At 50.1% G+C, this 22,675-nt stretch overlaps 1 protein-coding gene across 2 annotated transcripts in view; it reads right to left on the bottom strand.

Moving 5' to 3' along the window:
* The window catches only part of NEGR1 (neuronal growth regulator 1), a 193,220-nt gene that overhangs the window by 4,388 nt on the left and 166,157 nt on the right, over nt 1-22,675 (bottom strand). The window contains exon 7 of one of the 2 annotated variants that reach the window (XM_033067391.2): nt 19,959-20,000. The exons of the other annotated variant lie outside the window; for it this stretch is intronic. Coding sequence (XP_032923282.1) covers nt 19,959-20,000 — 42 coding nt within the window. The remainder of the gene's footprint in view (nt 1-19,958; nt 20,001-22,675) is intronic. 2 annotated transcript variants of the gene reach the window in all.

Genomic DNA, 22,675 nt, shown 5'->3' with positions numbered 1-22,675 from the left:
AGGCCTGCTGGATGACACACAGCTTAAAATACTGGGCTAGACTCTTAAAAATCCTTAAAAAGTAATACTCTCCTTTTTCTTTCTTTCTTCTCCCTCTCAGAATTCTGATTAACTTTTCCTGTGGCTCCCTGAACTCTTTGCTGTCCAAGCAAAAGCTGCTGCTGGGTATTAATAAAATTCCTTAGATTTGTGCTGATATACAAACTTTAAAAATAAGCACACATTTAAAATTTAAAGACTCTCAGCGTGCTCTGCTCAGTCCTTGATCTCCCCTGGGTAATTATTTTGGTGAGGGCTGAGCAGTCCTTGCTCTCCTGAGCGTTTGCTGTGCAAGGCCAAGCAAGGGCACCTTGTTCTTGGACTTGGGAATTTTCAAAGCACTTTGGGAAGGTTCTCTGTGCCAGACTAAGCCCTCAGTGTATGGAAAAATGAAAATGTTTAAATGTTTGAGAGTACCAGCTGCCTTTTTTCCCCCCACTGAAATATCTCCATGTCATTTTTCACACACACACACGAGCTCCCAGCCTTAATATTCCTGCAGGGTGGAGGGATGTGTGATGGGGCTTTGAATAAAACTGGAATTATTTGAGTCTGTGATCACGTTTGCCAGCCCAGCATTGCCCAGAGCTGGTTCTGCAGAGGGGAAGGAGAGCTGTGCCAGGGGAGCTCAGGCTGGCACCAGGAATTTCCCCATGGAAAAGCTGCCCAGCCCTGGCTCTGCTGCCATCCCTGGGGGATTCCCCATCCCTGAAGGATTCCCCATCCCTGGGGGATTCCCCATCCCTGGGAGATTCCCCATCCCTGGGGGATTCCCCATCCCTGGGGGATTCCCCATCCCTGGGGGTTCCCCATCCCTGGGAGATTCCCATCCCTGGGGGATTCCCCATCCCTGGGGGATTCCCCATCCCTGGAGTATTCCCCATCCCTGGGAGATTCCCCATCCCTGGGGGATTCCCCATCCCTGGGGGATTCCCCATCCCTGGAGTATTCCCCATCCCTGGGAGATTCCCATCCCTGGGGGATTCCCCATCCCTGGGGGATTCTCCATCCCTGGAGTATTCCCCATCCCTGGGGGATTCCCCATCCGTGGGGGGTTCCCCATCCCTGGGGGATTCCCCATCCCTGGGGGGTTCCCCATCCCTGAGGGATTCCCCATCCGTGGGGGGTTCCCCATCCCTGGGGGATTCAGGGCTCAGGGGGGCCCTGGCAGGGCTGGGAATGGTTGGACTTACTCCATGGTCTGGGAGGGCTTTTCCAACCCAAATAATTCCCTGATTTTATGATCTGGTGCTGCAAATTCACCTCAGAGCCCTGGGAGCGATGGCTTGGAAAGAAAGTGAATTTCCATCTAGGAAAAGATTAAAAGGAGCTCCAGGAACAGCCTGATGTCTGAAATATCAAATGGCCCGGGATTTAGAAGAACACAGGGAGCTGAAAATGCCAGAGCAGGCACGGAGGGTGATCATTTACTGCTGGGTAAATCAGATTTTCCTGAGAGGCAGAGGAGGGTGAGGAGGGACACTCAGGGATGGGATGGGATTGATGGGATGGGATGGGATGGGATGGGATGGGATGGGATGGGATGGGATGGGATGGGATACAGGGATGGGATCAATGGGATTGATGGGATGGGATGGGATGGGATGGGATTGATGGGATGGGATGGGATGGGATGGGATTGATGGGATGAGATCAATGGGATAATGGGATGGGATGGGATGGGATGGGATACAGGGATGGGATGGGATGGGATACAGGGATGGGATGGGATGGGATACAGGGATGGGATGGGATGGGATACAGGGATGGGATGGGATGGGATACAGGGATGGGATGGGATGGGATGGGATTGATGGGATGGGATTGATGGGATGGGATGGGATGGGATGGGATGGGATGGGATCAATGGGATGGGATGGGATGGGATGGGATGGGATGGGATGGGATGGGATGGGATGGGATGGGATGGGAAGGGATGGGATTGATGGGATGGGATGGGATCCCTGGGACCCCCCCAGGGGCTGGGAACTGAGGCTGGAGGGACCCTGAACCCTGCCAGGGGAGGAGAAATCCCAGCCATAGCAGCACCCACGTGCCTCTGTAAGCTCTCCTTTCTTCCAATTCAGGGATTATTGCACCTAATCCCAATGTTTTACACCAGCCAGCTCTTGTGGAAATATTTAAGACACCCTTAGCACAGATAGGATTATATTCAGACATCTCTCCTGGTGCTGAATAGAAAGGAACAAAGTGATATTATATCAGTATCTCTAATTAATACAGGAGATTAGGAGAAGTGCTATGCTGGAACACACAAACCAGCATTTCCTAGCACCCAGGGCTGCATTAACCAGAAATAATTATAAGCTTTAATGCTGATGCTGTGTAGACAAAAGCACAGACCCCTTTAGGTTGTCTGAATAAGCAAGACTAATTCTGTTAAATGGATTATGCAGGGAGATGTTAATAAACATTTCATTTAACTTTATTCAGGTTAATCATTTACTAAAGGAAAGCCTTAATAAATCGGATTTTTTTTGGTGCAACACTTAAGATATACAGAGGAGGAAGGAATGAACTACCTCAAGGTCAAAGCAGTAAGGCAAAAATAAAATAAATAAAAAACAAACAGGATGAGAAAGGCTGGGCTGTCAAATAACTGTTCTTTTAGAAGAAAAGATGGGAGATAATGGGCCTCAGAAGGCTGGGGCCAGGCCCAGGATAACATCTCGTGTTTTGTTCCACTTGAGGCTGGTGGAGGATTTATGGGTGTGCAGGAGGGAGCTGACAGTCCATGAAGGGCTGAGCTGATGGGCAGAGAGCCCCGGGGAGCTCTGCAGCCTCTCTGAGCTGGGGCAGCAGCACAAACACCCAGCTGTGCCAGCTGTGCCCTGCAGGGCTGGGCCAGCTCGACCTTGGCAGGACAGAACCTCCAAACCTTGTCTGAAAATGCATCAGAGAGGAGGGGTTGGTTTGGTCTTATGCAAATGCAATCATCCTGAGGGCTGGGATGGGAAATTCGGGAGGGAAGGTGAAGAGATCAGCGAGAGGAGGAGGAGGAGGAGGAGGAGGAGGAGAGGGATTGAGCTGAGCTTTGGCCAGATGGAAATGCCTGGAAAATGCTGGGAGGTTCAGGGATGGGAAAATGCCTTTGGATGTGAGAATTTCAGGGATGGAAAATGCCTTTGGATGTGGGAATTGCAGGGATGGAAAATGCCTTTGGATGTGAGAATTTCAGGGATGGAAAATGCCTCTGGATGTCGGAATTGCAGGGATGGAAAATGCCTTTGGATGTGGGAATTTCAGGGATAGAAAATGCCTCTGGATGTGGGAATTTCAGGGATGGAAAATGCCTTTGGATGGGGGCACTCCAAGGTTCTTTCCAGCCTGGTGTTCCTCTGTCCCTGGCATGGTTTAAAAAATCCCTCCAGTGCTTGGGTCAGCTCTGGGGTCAGCTCTGGGATCAATTTTGGGCCACTCAGGACAAGAAGGACATGGAGGGGCTGGAGCATGGCCAGGGAATGGAGCTGAGAAGGGGCTGGAGAATCCCTGAGGGAGCTGGGAAGGGGCTGGAGAATCCCTGAGGGAGCTGGGAAGGGGCTGGAGAATCCCTGAGGGAGCTGGGAAGGGGCTGGAGAATCCCTGAGGGAGCTGGGGGGGCTCAGCCTGGAGAAAAGGAGGCTCAGGGGGCCCTTGTGGCTCTGCACAAGTCCCTGCCAGGAGGGGACACCGGGGGGATTTGGGATCTGGGGACAGGGACAGGAGCAGAGGGAACAGCTCAGGGTGGATTTTTGGGAGAATTCCTTCCTGGGAAGGTTCCCAGGGCAGGGAGCAGGGACAGGGGCTCTGGCAGGGGTGTCCCAGGGCTCTGCCCCTCCCTCAGCTCCATCCCCACAGATTTGGGGCAGGATCTCCTGTCTGGGATCATCTGTGCAGGAGAGCTCAGCACTGCTGAGACAAATCTCTGAAAATCCTTGAGGAAGGACACGAGCACTGCAGCTGGATAAGGCAGGGCTGTGCAGGATAAAGCTGGGAAGTGCCAGGTGCTCAGCAGAGGGGCTTTATCATCCTCTGGGGTGGGAGTGCTGGCAGAAAGATGCAGGAGATGAGCCCAGAAGAGTGATGGGGGTGATAAGGGAGGGGAGTTATCAGGGCCTGTCCATCAGCATTCACACAGAGCTGGTGGCCCAGAAAAATGAAAGGCTGATTTGTCCTTATTTCAAATTTAAATGAATAAAAAGGTATTTTATGAGTCTTCAAATGGGAAAACGGGGAGTAAAATATGATTGTTAGAACTGCAGAAGCGAAATTCAGCTGTTTGTTGTGCAGAAGTCTGAAAGCTCAGTATTTTAAACACTTGAGACACGCCACCAGCAATGTCTTAAAGTGAAATATTATCCCAACCTGTGTCTGTCTCTCACAGAAAATGAGACAGAAGCATTTCTTGTTTCAGCCATGAAGACCCCAGTTGGGATGTGCCCTGTGTGCGATCCCAGACTGATCCTGAGCTGGTTTTGGCTGAGGTGAAATACAGAATGGGATATTTACAGGCTGTAAATCCGAGTCCAGCTGTGCCAGGCTGACCTGGGTGAGCTCTGCCGGGGTTTGGGGTCCTGGCTCTGCAAGCCTGGCCCAGGGAGGCAGGAGGAGACACACACTGCACATCCCTGCCCTGATAAACAACCCACATTGCAAACAGCCTCAGACCCATCCCACACTGCTGGAAACACACCCAGCCCTGGAGATGGTGGAGGTTTCACTGCTGGGGCTCAGCCCAGAGCTGCTCTGGGGGGCTGAGGGGGTCCAGGGTCTCAGAGAAGCCTCTGGAACAAAGATCCAGAACTGCCTGGCTCCTCACCCAGAGGAACAAAGATCCAGAACTGCCTGGCTCCTCACCCAGAGGAACAAAGATCCAGAACTGCCTGGCTCCTCACCCAGAGGAACAAAGATCCAGAACTGCCTGGTTCCTCACCCAGAGGAACAAAGATCCAGAACTGCTGGTTCCTCACCCAGAGGTGCTGAAACCCCTCCCTGGGCGATCTCAGCTCTGGTTCCTATTCAGCTGGGGAGGAGAAGGGTCCAGGGAGGGCTCAGAGCCCCTGGCAGGGCCTGGGGGACAAGGATGGAGGGACAGGACACTGGGAGTGGCTGTAAGATGAAAGAAGATGGATTGAGATGGGATTTGGAAGGAATTCTTGGTGGGATGGAATTCCCAGAGCAGCCCCTGGATCCCTGCAGTGTCCCAGGGCTGGGACAGGGGGAGGTGTCCCCAGGGCAGGGTGGCCCTGGGTGACCTCTGCATCCCTCCCATCCCAAACCAGCCCAGGACCCCCCTGGCTGTCCCAAATCAGAATCAGAGCTCCTCTGGCAGTGCAGGATCCCCCTGGCTGATCCCAAATCAGAATCAGAGCTGCTCTGGCAGTGCAGGACCCCCCTGGCTGTCCCAAATCAGAATCAGCTGCTCTGGCAGTGCAGGACCCCCCTGGCTGTCCCAAATCAGAATCAGAGCTGCTCTGGCAGTGCAGGACCCCCCTGGCTGTCCCAAATCAGAATCAGAGCTGCTCTGGCAGTGCAGGACCCCCCTGGCTGTCCCAAATCAGGATCCCCCTGGCTATCCCAAACCAGAATCAGCTGCCCTGGCAGTGCAGGACCCCCGTGGCTGTCCCAAATCAGGATCAGAGCTGCTCTGGCAGTGCAGGACCCCCCTGGCTGTCCCAAATCAGGATCAGCTCCTCTGGCAGTGCAGGACCCCCCTGGCTGTCCCAGATCAGAATCAGAGCTGCTCTGGCAGTGCAGGACCCCCCTGGCTATCCCAAATCAGAATCAGAGCTGCTCTGGCAGTGCAGGACCCCCCTGGCTGTCCCAAATCAGGATCAGCTCCTCTGGCAGTGCAGGACCCCCCTGGCTGTCCCAAATCAGAATCAGAGCTGCTCTGGCAGTGCAGGACCCCCCTGGCTGTCCCAAATCAGAATCAGAATCAGAGCTGCTCTGGCAGTGCAGGACCCCCCTGGCTGTCCCAAATCAGGATCAGCTCCTCTGGCAGTGCAGGACCCCCCTGGCTGTCCCAGATCAGAATCAGAGCTGCTCTGGCAGTGCAGGACCCCCCTGGCTATCCCAAATCAGAATCAGAGCTGCTCTGGCAGTGCAGGACCCCCCTGGCTGTCCCAAATCAGGATCAGCTCCTCTGGCAGTGCAGGACCCCCCTGGCTGTCCCAAATCAGAATCAGAGCTGCTCTGGCAGTGCAGGACCCCCCTGGCTGTCCCAAATCAGAATCAGAATCAGAGCTGCTCTGGCAGTGCAGGACCCCCCTGGCTGTCCCAAATCAGAATCAGAGCTGCTCTGGCAGTGCAGGTCCCCCCTGGCTGTCCCAAATCAGAATCAGCTGCTCTGGCAGTGCAGGACCCCCCTGGCTGTCCCAAATCAGAATCAGAGCTGCTCTGGCAGTGCAGGACCCCCCTGGCTGTCCCAGATCAGAATCAGAGCTGCTCTGGCAGTGCAGGACCCCCCTGGCTGTCCCAAATCAGAATCAGAGCTGCTCTGGCAGTGCAGGACCCCCCTGGCTGTCCCAAATCAGAATCAGTGCAGGACAAGTCTCAGTGACAGCTCCAGGAGCAGCCCCCATGCTCAGCCTGCCCACACTGCTCAGGTGTGTCCCCAAGGGATCCCACTGGGCCAGAGATGGAGCTGAGGACATCAGACAGAAATGCTGCAGGGAGGAGAATCCCTGGAGTCCTTGATGGGATGAGGGAAGTGGGAGTTGAGCACGGAGAGGTCAGAGTTTGACAGGAAACAGCACAGCCCTGATGATCCTGCTGCAAGGAATAATTCACAATCCCCACAAGTATTTATGAGGAAAATTACTGTGAGGAACAGAATGAAATTTGGCTTTGTACATCATTCATTACAGTCGAGTGGTGTCCCATTGCTTTGTGTGGCTGAGGAGTGCAGGGGTGCTGGAGAAAGGAAACATCTCTGAGAGCCCTGGAGCGATGGAAAGGAGCTTTACTGGGGCCACCATGACAGCAAAGGGTTAAAAATGGTTCTAAACTCATGGAATTGTGCACAAATTCAGGGTGCAAAGAAAGGTTGGGAAAGGGAACCAGGCCTGGGAACGAATGTTGGGCTTTGTGTTTATTGGATCAGGTGAAACTGCACCTGTGGGATCATCATGTGATCAATAATGGGATTGGTAAATGTAATAATTGTTTGGTAATTGAATATATTATTGTTTAATGGTGACAAGAACCATGAGAAGCGATGCAATGGTGACAAGAACCATGAGAAAGGATGTTTGGGGAGCTGGTGGCAATCACAGCAATCCCATCCCAGCCATGGAAAACAAGAACCATGAGAAAGGATGTTTGGGGAGCTGATGGCAATCACAGCAATCCCATCCCAGCCATGGAATGAGGAGCTGGCTCCTGGCTGAGCTCCTGAGCACAGAATCCTGGCAGCCACAATAACTGCTTCCCTGACAATGTGCCTCTCATTTGTAAGTGTCACATTGGAGACAAGGAAAAGCATTTTAATGTGACAGAAAAATTTGACTTGGGAGCTAATTACTTTCATTTCAGAGAATTTTTGGCTCATCTGCATACTTGACAATTATTTACAACTTACATTGGTAATTAGAGGTTGGGTCTCGTGCTGAAATATTGCAAATGGCTTTGGAGACATTTGCTGATCCTCCTGACTTGGAGAGGAAATGAATCTATTAGTAGTTAATATGTAAAATATTTGTACTTCTGACCTTTTGTTGAACATTCTTCCTATATTTTAAATGATTGGTTGTCAGAGCCATTTTTCTCCGAGTGACGTGTGACATTGTAAATAAGCTCTTGAATTAAGCAGCACATTAAATCTCCGTGTTCAGAGGCAACCTTTGATAGTTCTCATATATCAGGGAGACTCTGTTGGTTCTGCTGTGCTCAGGCAATGTCACACAGCAGCGTGAATGATAATTTTTTACACTGAACTTTCCAATTCCTGCACGGTTTCCACATCATTCTTGTGCTCTTGACAAAGGATGTGGAGCTGAGCAGGTTGGAACATGATTTCTCTCCTTTTTTTTGGTGTACAAGGAAGGAAGTTTTTGGCTGGAAGTGCTGGTAGCCTGTCAAATCTCCCACTGAGGTGACTGGCAGATGATTTCTAAGATTTCTGATTGATTTTCTTAAGCATTTCTGGTGGGTTCCCCTTGGTCAAATTTCTGCCCAGTGCATGTATTCCTGTCTTTTTATAGGAACACAAAAACCCCACAATCCATGGAAATTTATTCCCAAACTGTGCCAATAGCCAAGGAATTAATCACTGATAGTGATTAAACTGATGGAAATTTAATATTTAACAACCGAGCCCAACTGTTTGCTAATTCCACAAGTTAAATCTCAGCAGCCTCAGGGTGCCCAGGGGAGCTCAGGGTGGCCAGGGGAGGGTCTGGGTGGTTTTGTGATTCTGGGATTAATTCTGGGATTGATTCTGGGATTGATTCTGGGATTGATCTTGTGATTGATTCTCTGATTCTGTGATTGATTCTGGGATTGATTCTGTGATTGATTCTGTGATTCTGGGATCCTGGGATTTTGTGATTCTGGGATTGATTCTGGGATTGATTCTGGGATTGAATCTGGGATTGGATCTGTGATTGAATCTGTGATTGATTCTGTGATTGATTCTGTGATTCTGGGATCCTGGGATTCTGTGATCGATTCTGGGATTGATTCTGTGATTGATTCTGTGATTGATTCTGTGATTGACTCTGTGATCGTGGGATTCTGTGATTAATTCTGGGATTGATTCTGTGATTCTGTGATCCTGGGATTCTGTGATTAATTCTGGGATTGATTCTGTGATTGATTCTCTGATTCTGGGATCCTGGGATTCTGTGATCAATTCTGGGATTGATTCTGTGATCCTGGGATTCTGTGATGGATTCTGTGATTGATTCTGTGATTGATTCTGAGATTCTGTGATCCCATTCACCTTCAATCACTGCTCCCTAGGATGAATTATTTGGGACTGCAGCAGGATCTGATTTGCCTTTGGGAGCACTCTGAGCCCTTGCAGCTGCCCATGGCTGAGAGGGAACGATCCCCCAAATTCCAGAGTAAATTTGGGGTTGGATTTCTGCTGGGGGTCCCTTTCCAGAGCCCCTCACCCCCTGCCTGCTCTGCTCTGCAGCTTTTCCTGCTGCTGGAGGATTTTGATCAGGGAGCTTTTCATGGCCCAGCCTTCCCCACTCGCTTTTCAGCTTAATCCTGAGGATTTTGGAGACATTATGGCTCAGCTTTGCATATGTTATTACACAGAAGAGAGGAAAAAAACCCCAATAGCTGAGATTTTTCAAAGCTGCCTGGGAGTTTCAGACAGGCAGGTTCTGTTAAGAGCCATGCCTTTGAAAATCTCTATCAATTAGTGCAGTATTTGGGGACAGAGGTGGGTGCCTAAAACTGTCTCTGACAGCCTTGGAGACGTGCAGGAAAGCACATTCTGCCTCAAAACCAAACTTTATTTCCTGCTTTGTACTGAAATCCTTCAGTACAACACCTGGTTGGGACCTGGACACTGCACTGAGCAGGGATTTCCTCTGTAAAACACACCCTGCTCCTCCTGCAGGCTGCACTGGCTCTCTGGGGGTCCCAGTGTGATTGTGGGGCTGGGGGGGCTCAGCAGCTGCAGGGCTGGGGTCTGAGCACCCAGCCAGGCTCTGCCCACCCCTGCAGGGTCTCTGCCCAGAGCTCTTTGCTGGGACAGTTCCCTGTGGATTGTTCAAACGTTTTTGCTGTTCTCCCACCCGAAAATCCACAGCAGTTTGTCCCAGTGAACTCCCTGTGCAGCTTCCCAAACCCCCCTGGTCTCTGCAGAGCCTGGAGCTCCTTCTGGGTGGGTTTGAAACACTCAAAGAAATGAGGATTTTAGTTAAAAGTCAGAAGGAACTGGGCTTGAGATAGTTACCTGAAACTTCAATAATTGATTCCTGCCAATTCATGTTTGCTGAGCTGTGCTTGCAATGGGAAAGGATGAAACTGGTGGGTAGGGCCAAAGAACACAAAAATCGCAACCAGAAACTCATTCTTTGCAAAACTGGAGTTGCCCCAAAAGCCATTTGTATTGTCATTGATAGAAAAGGTCAGGGTGAGGAAGACTCGCCTTACTTCCTCCTTCTAAGACCCCTCCCCACAAAAACGACCCCAGACTTAATTCAAGAAGCCAACCACGCATGTTTATCAAGCTAATTACCATGGGAAGCAGGGATGGGAGGGGCTGGTATTATGAATATGTATTTATTTAAACCTTTTGTCAATAAATAGACTTTGACCACCTGGAATTTCACAGTGTGTATTAGAGGTTACCCCACGCTGCTGCCCAGTGCTGAATAAACATTCACTTTGTAACTTTAAATTGTTAGAGAGCCTTTTGTCCTCACAGCTGAGGATGGGTGTTAGACCAAGACTCATATCTTGGTAAACCAGGATTGTGCAGGGATGATGAAGGGGAGGCTGAAGGGGATGATGAGGAGGATGATGAAGGGGATGATGAAGGGGGTGATAAAGGGGATGATGAAGGGGGTGATGAAGGGGAGGCTGAAGGGGATGATGAAGGGGGTGATGAAGGGGAGGATGAGGGGGATGATGAAGGGGATGATGAGGGGGAGGCTGAAGGGGAGGCTGAAGGGGATGATGAGGGGGATGATGATGGGATGATGAAGGGGATGATGAAGGGGATGATGAAGGGGGTGATGAAGGGGGTGATGAAGGGGATGATGATGGGATGATGAAGGGGATGCTGAAGGGGATGATGAAGGGGATGATGAAGGGGAGGCTGAAGGGGAGGATGAAGGGGATGATGAAGGGGATGATGAAGGGGAGGCTGAAGGGGATGATGAGGGGGATGATGATGGGATGATGAAGGGGAGGATGAGGGGGATGACGAAGGGGATGATGAAGGGGAGGATGAAGGGGAGGATGAAGGGGATGATGAAGGGGATGATGAAGGGGATGATGAAGGGGAGGCTGAAGGGGATGATGAGGGGGATGATGAAGGGGACACAGTCCCTGCTCAGCAGTCAGGGCACAGCAGGGCAGGTGAGCCCCATCCATGCTCCCTGCACAGATGCAGCTCTGCCTTTGTGGGAGATGATGGAGAGAGAAACACGAGGCTGAGCCAGGTACCCCAAAATCCAGGGGGACAAAAGAAGCCAAGGTCAATCCTTTCACCTCAATATTTGGGGTGACAGGAGCTGCTGAATGTCCCAGGGTCACCCCAGGGCCTGGCTCAGGGACCAGCTGCTCTCACCCCCTGAGCCACCTTCCCTCAAGCCAGCAGCTTTTGCTCATGGAAATCTCTGACTGAGCTCTGAAAACGGGGAAAATATTTTGCACAGCTTCCATCTTAATGAAAAGCATCTTCAAAGTTTCAATCAGATGGCTCCACACCGTTCTGTGGATTCAGAGGCTCAGTTAAAATCTGAAAATTCCTGAGAACCATGAACAGGAGCAGGTGCCAGTGATAAAGGAATATTTATTTATTTATTGTTCAGAGCTGCTGCTTGAACCTGATACAACCCAGGAAGGAGAAGCTGGCTCAGCCATCACGTTCCCACCTACAAATTTTGGTGCTGGTTTCTTTAACCCAGAGAGCCTCTTGGAAAAGCCCCACTCAGCCTTTCAGGCTGCCTGGTGACAAGGTAAGAGCTCATCTGGAAAGCTCAAAGAAGGACAAAGCCCAGCTTAAAATCCACCTGAGCAGACTGGGCCTTTTGTAGTGAGGGAAAGGCAGAGATGCAGCTTTTAAACTCCAGCTCAGAGTGAGGAAATGGCTGAGCCTCTGTCACCCTGGGATGTTGTTTTCCATCCTGGCTGGAAATATTGTTGGCAACACCACCAAAATGTCCATGTTGCACAGATACTCTAAATGCAGCTGGCATGGAGCTGAAATTTCCATTTGGTGTGAGATTCAGACAGGGAAAAGACAAAAAAAGAAGAAGTGTTGCCTGGAATGAGATGGGGAGCCTGGAAGGAAGCCAATGGGTTTTTTTTCCCCCACTCAAAACTCAACAGGCCTTTATTTGAATTTCTTTAAAACTGACATATTCATGGAGTTTTCAAACAGGCTTTTTCTGACAAGTCCCCAATCCCCCAAGCCTTCCCTCCCTGTGCAGCCCAAGTTTGTCAGATCCTTCCCTGCCAGCTGTAGCTGGAGGCTCCTCCACGTCCCCCAGAGCTGGGCCCTCCCTGAAGTTGTGGATGCACAGCTCCACAGGCATTTGAAATCTGTGCACATGGGCACCCCTCTCATCGAGATGGAAATATGCATATTTATTCCTGTACAATTCCTGTAGTCAGCCTGTTCTGGCTGATCAAGCCTTCCCTTCAAACATATCCTTCTGTGATAAATAAAAACACGGACTGCTCTCTTCCTGCTGCTGAATCACATTCTGGAATCTCCTGCCTGTCTTCCCTCACTCAGAGCTGGGCTTGACTCAGTCTCGGGGAAATGGAAATGGGTTTTATAGAGAAATAGGCTGTGTGGAGAAATTGGTCGTGTAAGGAAATAGAAACGGGTTGTACAAACCTATTTATTGTATAAAGAAACCTATTTATTGTATAAGGAAACCTGTATCTGCTATAAAGAAACCTATATCTGCTATAAAGAAACTTGTATCTTGTATAAAGAAACTTGTATCTTGTAAAAAGAAACCTATTTATTGTATAAAGAAACCTGTATCTTGTAAAAAGAAACCTATTTATTGTATAAAGAAACCTATTTATTGTATAAGGAAACCTGTATCTGCTATAAAGAAACCTATATCTGGTATAAAGAAACTTGTATCTTGTATAAAGAAACCTGTATCTTGTAAAAAGAAACCTATTTATTGTATAAAGAAACTTGTATCTTGTATAAAGAAACCTATTTATTGTATAAAGAAACATATTTATTGTATAAAGAAACCTGTATCTTGTATAAACTTGTATCTTCTGTAAAGAAACTTGTATCTTGAAAAAAGAAACCTGTATCTTGTAAAAAGAAACCTATTTATTGTATGAAGAAACTTGTATCTTCTGTAAAGAAACTTGTATCTTGTATAAAGAAACCTATTTATTGTATAAAGAAACCTGTATCTTGCAAAAAGAAACCTATTTATTGTATAAAGAAACCTATTTATTGTATAAAGAAACCCATATCTTGCCTAAAGAAACCTGTATCATATAAAGAAACCTATTTATTATATAAGGAAACCTATTTATTGCATAAGGAAACCTGTATCTTGCATAAAGAACCCTATGTCTTGTAAAAAGAACCCTATTTATTGTATAAAGAACCCTGTATCCTGTATAAACAAACCTATTTATTGCATAAAGAACCCTGTATTTTGCATAAACAAATCTATTTATTGTATAAAGAACCCTGTATCTTGAATAACAAACCTATTTATTGTATAAGGAAATCTATTTATTGCATAAGGAAACTTGTATCCTGTATAAAGAACAGGGAGCAGCAGTGCCAGGGGAGGTCTGGGCTGGGTTTGGGGCAGGTTTTACCCCACAGGTGCTGGCACTGCCCAGATCCCCAGGAATGCTCCAGGAGGGCCTGGCAAATGCTCCAGGGGTGCCCAGGGTGGGATTTTGGGGTGTCTGTGCAGGACTGGGGGTCCCTGGGTCCCTTCCAGCTCAGGATCCTCCACCATCCCATCAATGTCTGTGTTTTAAACTCACTGACTGTGGGAAGTCAGAGCTGCTCCCAGAAGGTTCCCCCACACAGCCCAGCCCTGACAAACGCTGATCCCAGCTCCAAAATGTGGATTCTGATAAACCCCCAGCACCAAGGAGCCCTGAGCATCCCTCAGGGCTGGGGAGGCAGCAGAGGAGGAGCCCGAGCATCTCTGCACCTTCCACCTCCTCCTTTCACACCTGCCCTGCTCTGTTGGCACCTCCCAGCAGCACTGCCGGGTTGGAAATGTGAAATTCCAGCCAACTGATCGATGTGTGATTCTGTAAAATATTCAGGATGCTCAGAGCAGCTTCTCCTCCTAAGTGGGCCTCTCATATTCGTGGGAAAGCTCATTAATATTGAAATCCCCACTGGCAGAAGGCTTGTAGGCAGTACAGTATCAGGGAAAAAACATCCTTGTACTTTACAGAGAGTGGGAATCAATGGACTAAAAACGACCTAGTTCTGCTCCTGTTCTGCAGCTGACAGAAATCAGCTCTCTTGACATTAAATAATCATCTCTTCAGCAAGCAGTGAGTGTGGTTTGGTGTGTTCAAACATCCTGCAGGCTGTGAGCACGCTGAACGTCACTGAGCACACCCTGGGACCCTGCTCCAGCCCAGCCAGGATGCTCACCAGCCCTCACCAGGAGGGTGGGAGCTTTCCAAGGTTTGCAGGCACAGAATTCACCTGCAGGCAGCAGCAGCAGCACTGCAAGGCAGCTGCTCCCCACAGGATCCCACCCCAGTGCCCCCACAGAAACACAGATTGGGCAGGGAGGGGCAGGGAGCTGCTGGGGACAGAGAGCAGCTCTGCCTGGGAAAGGATCCCCAGAATCCACACCTGTCTGGGACAGCATCCCCAGGAATTCACACCTGTCTGGGACAGGATCCCCAGAATTCACACCTGTCTGGGGACAGAGAGCAGCTCTGCCTGGCACAGGATCTCCAGGAATTCACACCTGCCTGGCACAGGATCTCAGGAATTCACACCTCTCTGGGACAGGATCCCCAGGAATGCACACCTGCCTGGCACAGCATCCCCAGAATTCACACCTGTCTGGCACAGGATCCCCAGAATTCACACCTGTCTGGGACAGGATTCCCAGAATTCACACCTGCCTGGCTCAGGATCCCCAGAATTCACACCTGTCTGGGACAGGATCCCCAGAATTCACACCTGTCTGGGCACAGCATCCCCAGAATTCACACCTGTCTGGGACAGGATCCCCAGAATTCACACCTGTCTGGGCACAGCATCCCCAGAATTCACACCTGCCTGGCACAGCATCCCCAGAATGCACACCTGCCTGGCACAGCATCCCCAGAATTCACACCTGCCTGGCACAGCATCCCCAGAATTCACACCTGTCTGGGCACAGGATCCCCAGGAATGCACACCTGCCTGGCACAGCATCCCCAGAATGCACACCTGCCTGGCACAGCATCCCCAGGAATTCACACCTGCCTGGCACACGATCCCCAGAACCCACACCTGTGCTCTGAAATGCAGCAGCAGTGCCCACCACGAGCTCTGAGCAGGGAGCTTTAATACATTGGTGTTTCCCAGATATTGATGCCAAACCACTCACAGCAAGAAGTGCCAGCCCTGTGTGTGTTTCCTGGGACAGAAGAGCCTCTGGTGCTCTGGGCTGGGTGTGATTCCCCATCAGCCACGGACAGGGACGTGTCCTTCCCTCAGCTGGGGCTTTGGGAGGCACCAAAGCGGCCACCAAGCACCAGGAGCTCTCAGAACAGCACACATCCCTCCTGCAGGATTCGGGGTTACATCTGCAATGGTCCAGGCTCTGTTACCCGGATTCTGGATCACTTTTGCCTCCCTGGGAGGGATCCCCAGGCAGGGAGGAGGAGGAGGAGCTGAGGAAGCACAGCTGGCTCTCCTCTTGCCCCAGCGGTTCCTGCTCCAGCTGCAGGGACTCGCTGCTTTCCCCACCCACAGACACAGCACTGCAAGCTCCCAAATTCCCAGTCCAGCCTGCAGGCTCTCCTCACACAGTCACTGATGGATTTAAATGGGGTTTGTGGCTCTGGAAGAGCAGCACCCCAGGGCTTGGGATGTTTCCCATTTCAAGCAGAGCTTGCCTGAAATGAGGCAATGTTTGTACCCTGGAATATGAAATGTGGTGGCTGTGCAGGAAGGCAGAGCAGGGAGAAGCCACTGAAGTTCAAGGAGCTGTCCAACCCGCTCAAGTGCTCATTTAAACACAGGCTTTTGTTCCTGAGAAAATTAAATAACTGAAGGTCCTTCTCTCTCCGGCTCCAATTTTATAAAAGTGCCTCATAAGATGTGAAATCATTAATTAAAGAAGATTTCTCAATTATTCTCTCTGACCTGTCACAGTTACTTGTTTAGTCAGCGTTAAGAATTCAGCAACATCTTCAAAGGCTTCTCAGGACACCACCTGTGAACTAATTAGGCTGAGGGAGGAAGATTTGTGGGGAGCTGCAGCTCCTGGCGCTGCCTGACAACACAGACACCAGCCCTGGCCCCAGTTTTGGAACTTTTTCCAGCTAATTCCACAAGCTTGAAGCATTGTGGCTTCAAATTAGGAGAGTGAATCCCCAAATGCACGGAGAAGGGCTCCAGCAGAGAAGGGCTCTCAAACACAGCAGGCTTTGCGTGAACTAAAAATGGGAAAAAAAATTAAAATTAAAAATTGAAAATGTCTTAAATGCTTTGTCCTCCTGTTGGGGACTGGGGGGATCCTGGAAGTTCTCCAGGATTCCTCACTTTCTACAGAGAAACTTCCAGGCTTGGTCTTTAGGGGACCCTGGGGAGCTCCAGCAGTGCTGGTGGAACATGAACACCCTGCCAGTGTTCCCTGCATTTCTGGGAGAGCTTTGGCCCCCAGCTGTCCCTGCAGACCTGCAGCCAGAGCCTGGCTCGGTTTGGGGGGCTCTCACACCCTGCAGAGCACTGAAACCCTGCAGAGGAGCTGTGTGCTCCCAGCAGCACAGCCTTCCCCAGGGAACACACCCTGGGGCTGCATGGAGTGCCAGAGCACGGTGGTAATTAGCTAATTAGGCCTTGATTGAGCAGGAAGGAGGCTGATGCTCTATTCTGAGTGATGTGACACACGAGGCTGAAAGGAGTTCTGCAGAATATCCATGGTTTGTGTTCCTGCAGAATATCTATCCATGGTTTGTGTTCCTGTGTTCCTGCAGATTATCTGTCCATGGTTTGTGTTCCTGCAGATAATCCATGGTTTGTGTTCCTGCAGATTATCTATCCATGGTTTGTGTTCCTGCAGATTATCTGTCCATGGTTTGTGTTCCTGCAGAATATCCATGGTTTGTGTTCCTGCAGATTGTCTATCCATGGTTTGTGTTCCTGCAGAATATCTATCCATGGTTTGTGTTCCTACAGATTATCTATCCATGGTTTGTGTCCCTGCAGAATATCTATCCATGGTTTGTGTTCCTACAGATTATCTATCCATGGTTTGTGTTCCTGCAGAATATCTATCCATGGTTTGTGTTCCTACAGATTATCTATCCATGGTTTGTGTCCCTGCAGGAGGGGAGTGGGGCACACAGACCCCAAACCCCCAGGAGCATTTTAAACAAAGTCAGAAATGTTGGCCCTGCTCGTGGCACTTGATTTTAAGTCCCTTCCAGCCCAAACCATCCTGTGATTGCTGATAAATGTGATTTCACCATCAGAGCAGCTTGGACAGGTAGCCCAGGATTCCCAGCCCAGCTTTCTCTGCTGCAGCACACGAGGGGCTCAGCCCCCAGCTCTGGGGAGATTTCATTGCCTCTGCAGCTCGAGAACTCGGTAACAATTCTGCTGGCATTTCCCAGCTATTTACCAGGCTAAAATTAGCCAAGCAGAGGGACTAGCAGAGTGTTACTTAATTATGGAAGGCAAACAGAACAGTTCAGTGCAGTGTCACTGCTGGTACCAGGGCTCATTTCCAGGAGGAAAGACTCAATAATAAATTTTCACCCATTTTGAGCACTGTCTTTAAACCCTCCTCTCCCTCTCTGTTGTCTTTCAGCTGAACAGAATTTGGTTTTCAACTGCAAACTGAGCTCAGAGCACTTTCCTGGGTAATTTAAAGTTGGATCTGCTCATGTAGTTTCATAACTATTGCAATTTTGATGATTCCCAAATTTTTCTTCTATTGTGTTCAGAGGTTTTCATGTTCTCAGTGTCATGTTTGGAAACAGCCTCTCTCTTTAGCACAATGCCTTCAGAATCGAGAGAGGGATCATTACTAAAGGGCTCCAATCCTTTCCACTCCCCCACCTCCATCCTGCTCCCAAACCCACAGATTTTCACATTTACATAAACCCACACCACTCTGCTCGTTTGGTGCAAGTCCTGCAGACAAGGATGCAAACACACCTCAGGCTGTGTTCCTTGAGCAGTTTGTAAAGGGAGAATGGCTGTGAGTGCTGGAGCACTCCCCGTGGGGATCAAACCAGAGATGTGAGTGCAGCTGCAGCCCCAGCACTGTCCCTCCTTCCCGGCAGAGCTGGGGCAGGATCAAGCTGAGGAGCTTTCCCAGGAGCTCCAAACCCCAAATTAAACCCCACAGAGCGAGCTTCTCCCATCTCTGCTCTGCAGCCCCGGCTCTTCCCTCCTTCTCAGCTCCTCTGAGCTCCAAAAATGATCCCCCAGCTTATTGCATCTGCCTGCTAGCCCAAAGCAGCTGTGCTGAACCCCAAGGATTTTCCATCACTGTGCAGCCCAGTCCCCTCCCCTGCCCTGGCTTGGATGGGGCTGAGCCTGCTGCAGCTCTGGCTGCAGGCACAGGGCACTCTGTGCCCTAAAGGAGATGGCACGGGGCACTCTGTGCCATAAAGGAGATGGCACAGGGCACTCTGTGCCCAGGGGAGATGGCACAGGGCACTCTGTGCCCAGAGGAGATGGCACAGGACACTCTGTGCCCTAAAGGAGATGGCACAGGGCACTCTGTGCCCAGGGGAGATGGCACAGGACACAAAACACAGGGCACAGGGCACTCTGTGCTCACAGGAGATGGCACAGGGCACTCTGTGCCCAGGGGAGATGGCACAGGACACTCTGTGCCCCACAGGAGATGGCACAGGACACAGGGCACAGGGCACTCAGTGCCCCAAAGGAGATGGCACAGGACACTCTGTGCCCCAGAGGAGATGGGCACAGGCTCTGCCTGGAGCACATGGAGAGCTTTGGGAAGCTCCCAGGGAAGGCAGGGGGGCAGCATCTCTGTCCCTGAGGGACACTGGAGCTCACCCTCCCTGAGCTCTGTAATTAAAGCCCTGGAGATTTAACCTCTTGTCTCCCTGCTCCTGTAGGTCTGAGAGTGTTGGAGACCCCTGGTCCTGCTTTCCTTCTGCAGCCCTTGTTTTAATCACCTCCCTTGTTTTAATCACCCCCTTGTTTTAATCACCTGCCTCTGTTTAATCACCTCCCTCGGTTTAATCACCTCCCCTGGTTTCATCACCTCCCTTTCTGTGGCTTTCTGGTCCCTCCTTCCCTATCTTTTAATCTCAGTTAGAAAATAAAAGTCCACACCTGCTGAAGGTTTTTCCAAAGGGAAAGTTCTGCTTGTTTTTGTCTCCTGGATGGGATTTGGGCAGGAATTGTTCCCTGGGAGGGTGGCACAGGGTGCCCAGAGCAGCTGTGGTTGCTCCATCCCTGGCAGTGTCCCATCCCAGGCTGGACACTGGGAGCAGCCTGGGACAGTGGAGGTGTCCCCGTGGAAGGGGTGGGAATGGGATGGGATTTAAGGTCCCTCCCAACCCAAACCAGTCTGGGGTTCTGTGACCAGCCCCACTGAGGGTGTCCTGCTGGGGAGCAGCAGCAGCAAATCCCCAGGAGAGAGGGGATGCACCACGAGCAGCCAGGACCTGTCAGCACCTTCAGCTCCCTCCAACACCTCCTGGCACCTCACCAACAGCTCCACCCCACAGCCAGCCAGTGATGAGACAGCGAGGAACCTGCAAATCCTCAGCCCAACATCCACATTTGCACCAACACCAGCAAGGATTCGGGGGGGAGGTGGTTCCAGAGCAGGGAATTGCTCACACGGAGCAGTGCCCTGCACACCCCACCAGGGACAGGGATGCAGGAGAGGCTGCTCAAAACGGGGAGCAAGAGACAAGACACAAAGCCTGGAGGGAAGACACACCAATGGGAGCACAAGGACAAGGGGACAGGCCAGCACTACCACGACACAGCTGCCAGGGTCAGCCCCGGGCACCGATGGAATGGGACCCTCTGTGGGGATACTGACCTGGGCTCGACACACCACTAGAGGTAGTAGGCTCAATAATTTCTACAAAAAGGGAAAAAAAAAAAAAAAAGGGAAAAAAAGAGAACATTTGGGAGTTAATCACACATGGAAGACAAGTACAGAATGAGACAGCAAACAGTCATGCAAGAGACAGCACAGTTCAACCTCGGGTGGGGCTGGGACAGAGCTCGGTGCTGCAGCCTGAGCTGGGGTTTGTGCTCACCCTCAGCACTGCCCTGATGTCATCAGCACTGCCCTGATCTGGGATTTGTGCTCACCACCACTCTGTGCTCACCCTCAGCACTGCCCTGAGCTGGGGTTTGTGCTCACCCTCAGCACTGCACTGAGCTCATCAGCACTGCCCTGAGCTGGGGTTTGTGCTCACCCTCAGCACTGCACTGAGCTCATCAGCACTGCCCTGAGCTGGGGTTTGTGCTCACCATCAGCACTGCTCTGAACTGGGCTTTGTGTTCATCATCACTCTGTGCTCACCATCAGCCCTGCCCTGAGCTGCAATCTGTGTTCATTATCAATCTGTGCTCACCATCAGCCCTGCCCTGATCTGGGATTTGTGCTCACCGCCAGTCTGTGCTCACCATCACTTTGTGCTCAGCATCAGCCCTGCCCTGAGCTGTGGTCTGTGTTCATTATCAATCTGTGCTCACCATCAGCACTGCTCTGAGCTGGAGTTTGTGCTCACCATCAATCTGTGCTCTCCATTACTTTGTGCTCACCCTCAGCCCTGCCCTGAGCTGGGATTTGTGCTCACCACCAGTCTGTACTCACCATCAGCACTGCCCTAATCTGGAGTCTGTGCTCACCATCACTCTGTGCTCACCATCAGCCCTGCCCTGAGCTGCAATCTGTGTTCATTATCAATCTGTACTCACCATCAGCACTGCCCTAATCTGGAGTCTGTGCTCACCATCACTTTGTGCTCACCACCAGTCTGTGCTCACCATCAGCACTGGTCTGATCTGGGATTTGTGCTCACCATCACTCTGTGCTCACCATCACTCTGTGCTCACCATCAGCCCTGCCCTGATCTGCACTCTGTGTTCATCATCAATCTCTGCTCACCATCAGCCCTGCACTGAGCTGGAGTCTGTGCTCACCACCACTCTGCTCACCATCAGTCCTGCCTTGATCTACACTTTGTGCTCACCATCAATCTGTGCTCACCATCACTCTGTGCTCACCCTCACTCTGTGCTCACCATCACTTTGTGCTCACCATCACTTTGTGCTCACTATCAATCTCTGCTCACCCTCAGCCCTGCTCTGAGCTGCACTCTGTGCTCACCATCACCCTGCTCACCATCAGTCCCAGCACACTCCCACCAGGACAAGCTTTTTGCCCCTGGAGCTCTCCAGCTCTTTTTCCAGGGAGGTGAAACCTGGCTAAGAAAAGGGTTTTGTTCACTTCAGTGGAGGCAATTTCCTCCCATGAATATCAGTCAAGGCGACAATTTTGAACAAAGAACGTTCTAAAGCAGTAGTTTTGTGCTTGGGTGAACTTTTAAGAAGGCACATCTTTTTAATTATTGAAGCCTTTCCAGAAGAAAACATTTCTCAGAAACATCAAACCCATTTGGAAGTTGTTTACTTCCCCCAGGGCAACCAACACAAACAGGCAAAGTTAAGAGAAGACACAGTTCTCCTGCATCCAGCCTAATGAAACAATCACCTGTGGCTTTTCATTATAATTTGACTTTATAATTCATTATTCTGGGCCTTTTTATTAGCTTTGAATAGTGCTATGCAAAATGAAATAGCGGTCCCAATTAATCTTGCACGGAAGCAAGCTCCCATCTCAATGCAGCAATTCAATACTGCTCATAAAAAAGGTTTAACAAAATTACCAAGCTCAAAAGATCATTGACCATATCTCGACTATAACAAGAAACTAATGAAAAAAAAAAAAAAAAAAAAAAAAAAAAAAGGGCAGCGAGTTGACAAGCAGGGATGTGCAGGGAATGGCTGAGCACAGCTCCTGGACAATTCTGTTTTTTTTTTTTTTCCTTCCCACCTACAATTATTTTTCAGGTTAATACTGTGCAAAGAGTGCAAGAGAAACAGCAAATATTTCCCCAGATAAAAAGTTATGGAGTTTCTTTACCCAGCTGCTAAACTTCTGCTAATGCAGATGAATGTCTCCAGCCTTAAAACCAATTATTCACCAGCTCCCAAGCACACCCTGGGCGCTGACGAACCCAAATCACGTCTGAAAAGTGAAATGGAATTTGAGCTGTGTTACACTTTTAATTGGCATTTTAATTGGTGACACCCTCAGCATGAAAAGGGTTCCAGGTGCTGAGGTTCCCCATCCTGTGCAGGAGCAAAATGACCCAGAAATGCAGAAATGTGAGAGACACCAAACTGATTCCTGTGGTGCCTCAGTTCTAACAAAATGAGGATTTGTAACATTGGTGTGGGTTGGGAAATGGGGAGGGAGCCACAAGGAGGCATTAATGGGGTTTGGATGGGGGAGAGGGGGAACTCCATAAAGGGGGATGAAGAAAACTCAGCACGAGGGAAATGGGAAATTCAACATGAGGGAAATGGGAAATTCAACATCAGGGAAATGGGAAATTCAACATCAGGGAAAAGAAAATTCAGCACGAGGGAAATGGGAAATTCAACATCAGGGAAAAGGGAAAATTCAACACGAGGGAAAAGAAAACAGCACGAGGGAAAAGGGAAATTCAGCATAAGGGA

This window comes from Catharus ustulatus, chromosome 9 (assembly GCF_009819885.2).
Source record: "Catharus ustulatus isolate bCatUst1 chromosome 9, bCatUst1.pri.v2, whole genome shotgun sequence".
NCBI lineage: Eukaryota > Metazoa > Chordata > Aves > Passeriformes > Turdidae > Catharus > Catharus ustulatus.
Note: the sequence above shows the minus strand (reverse complement) of the source record. Positions and strands in the feature narration are given on the sequence as shown.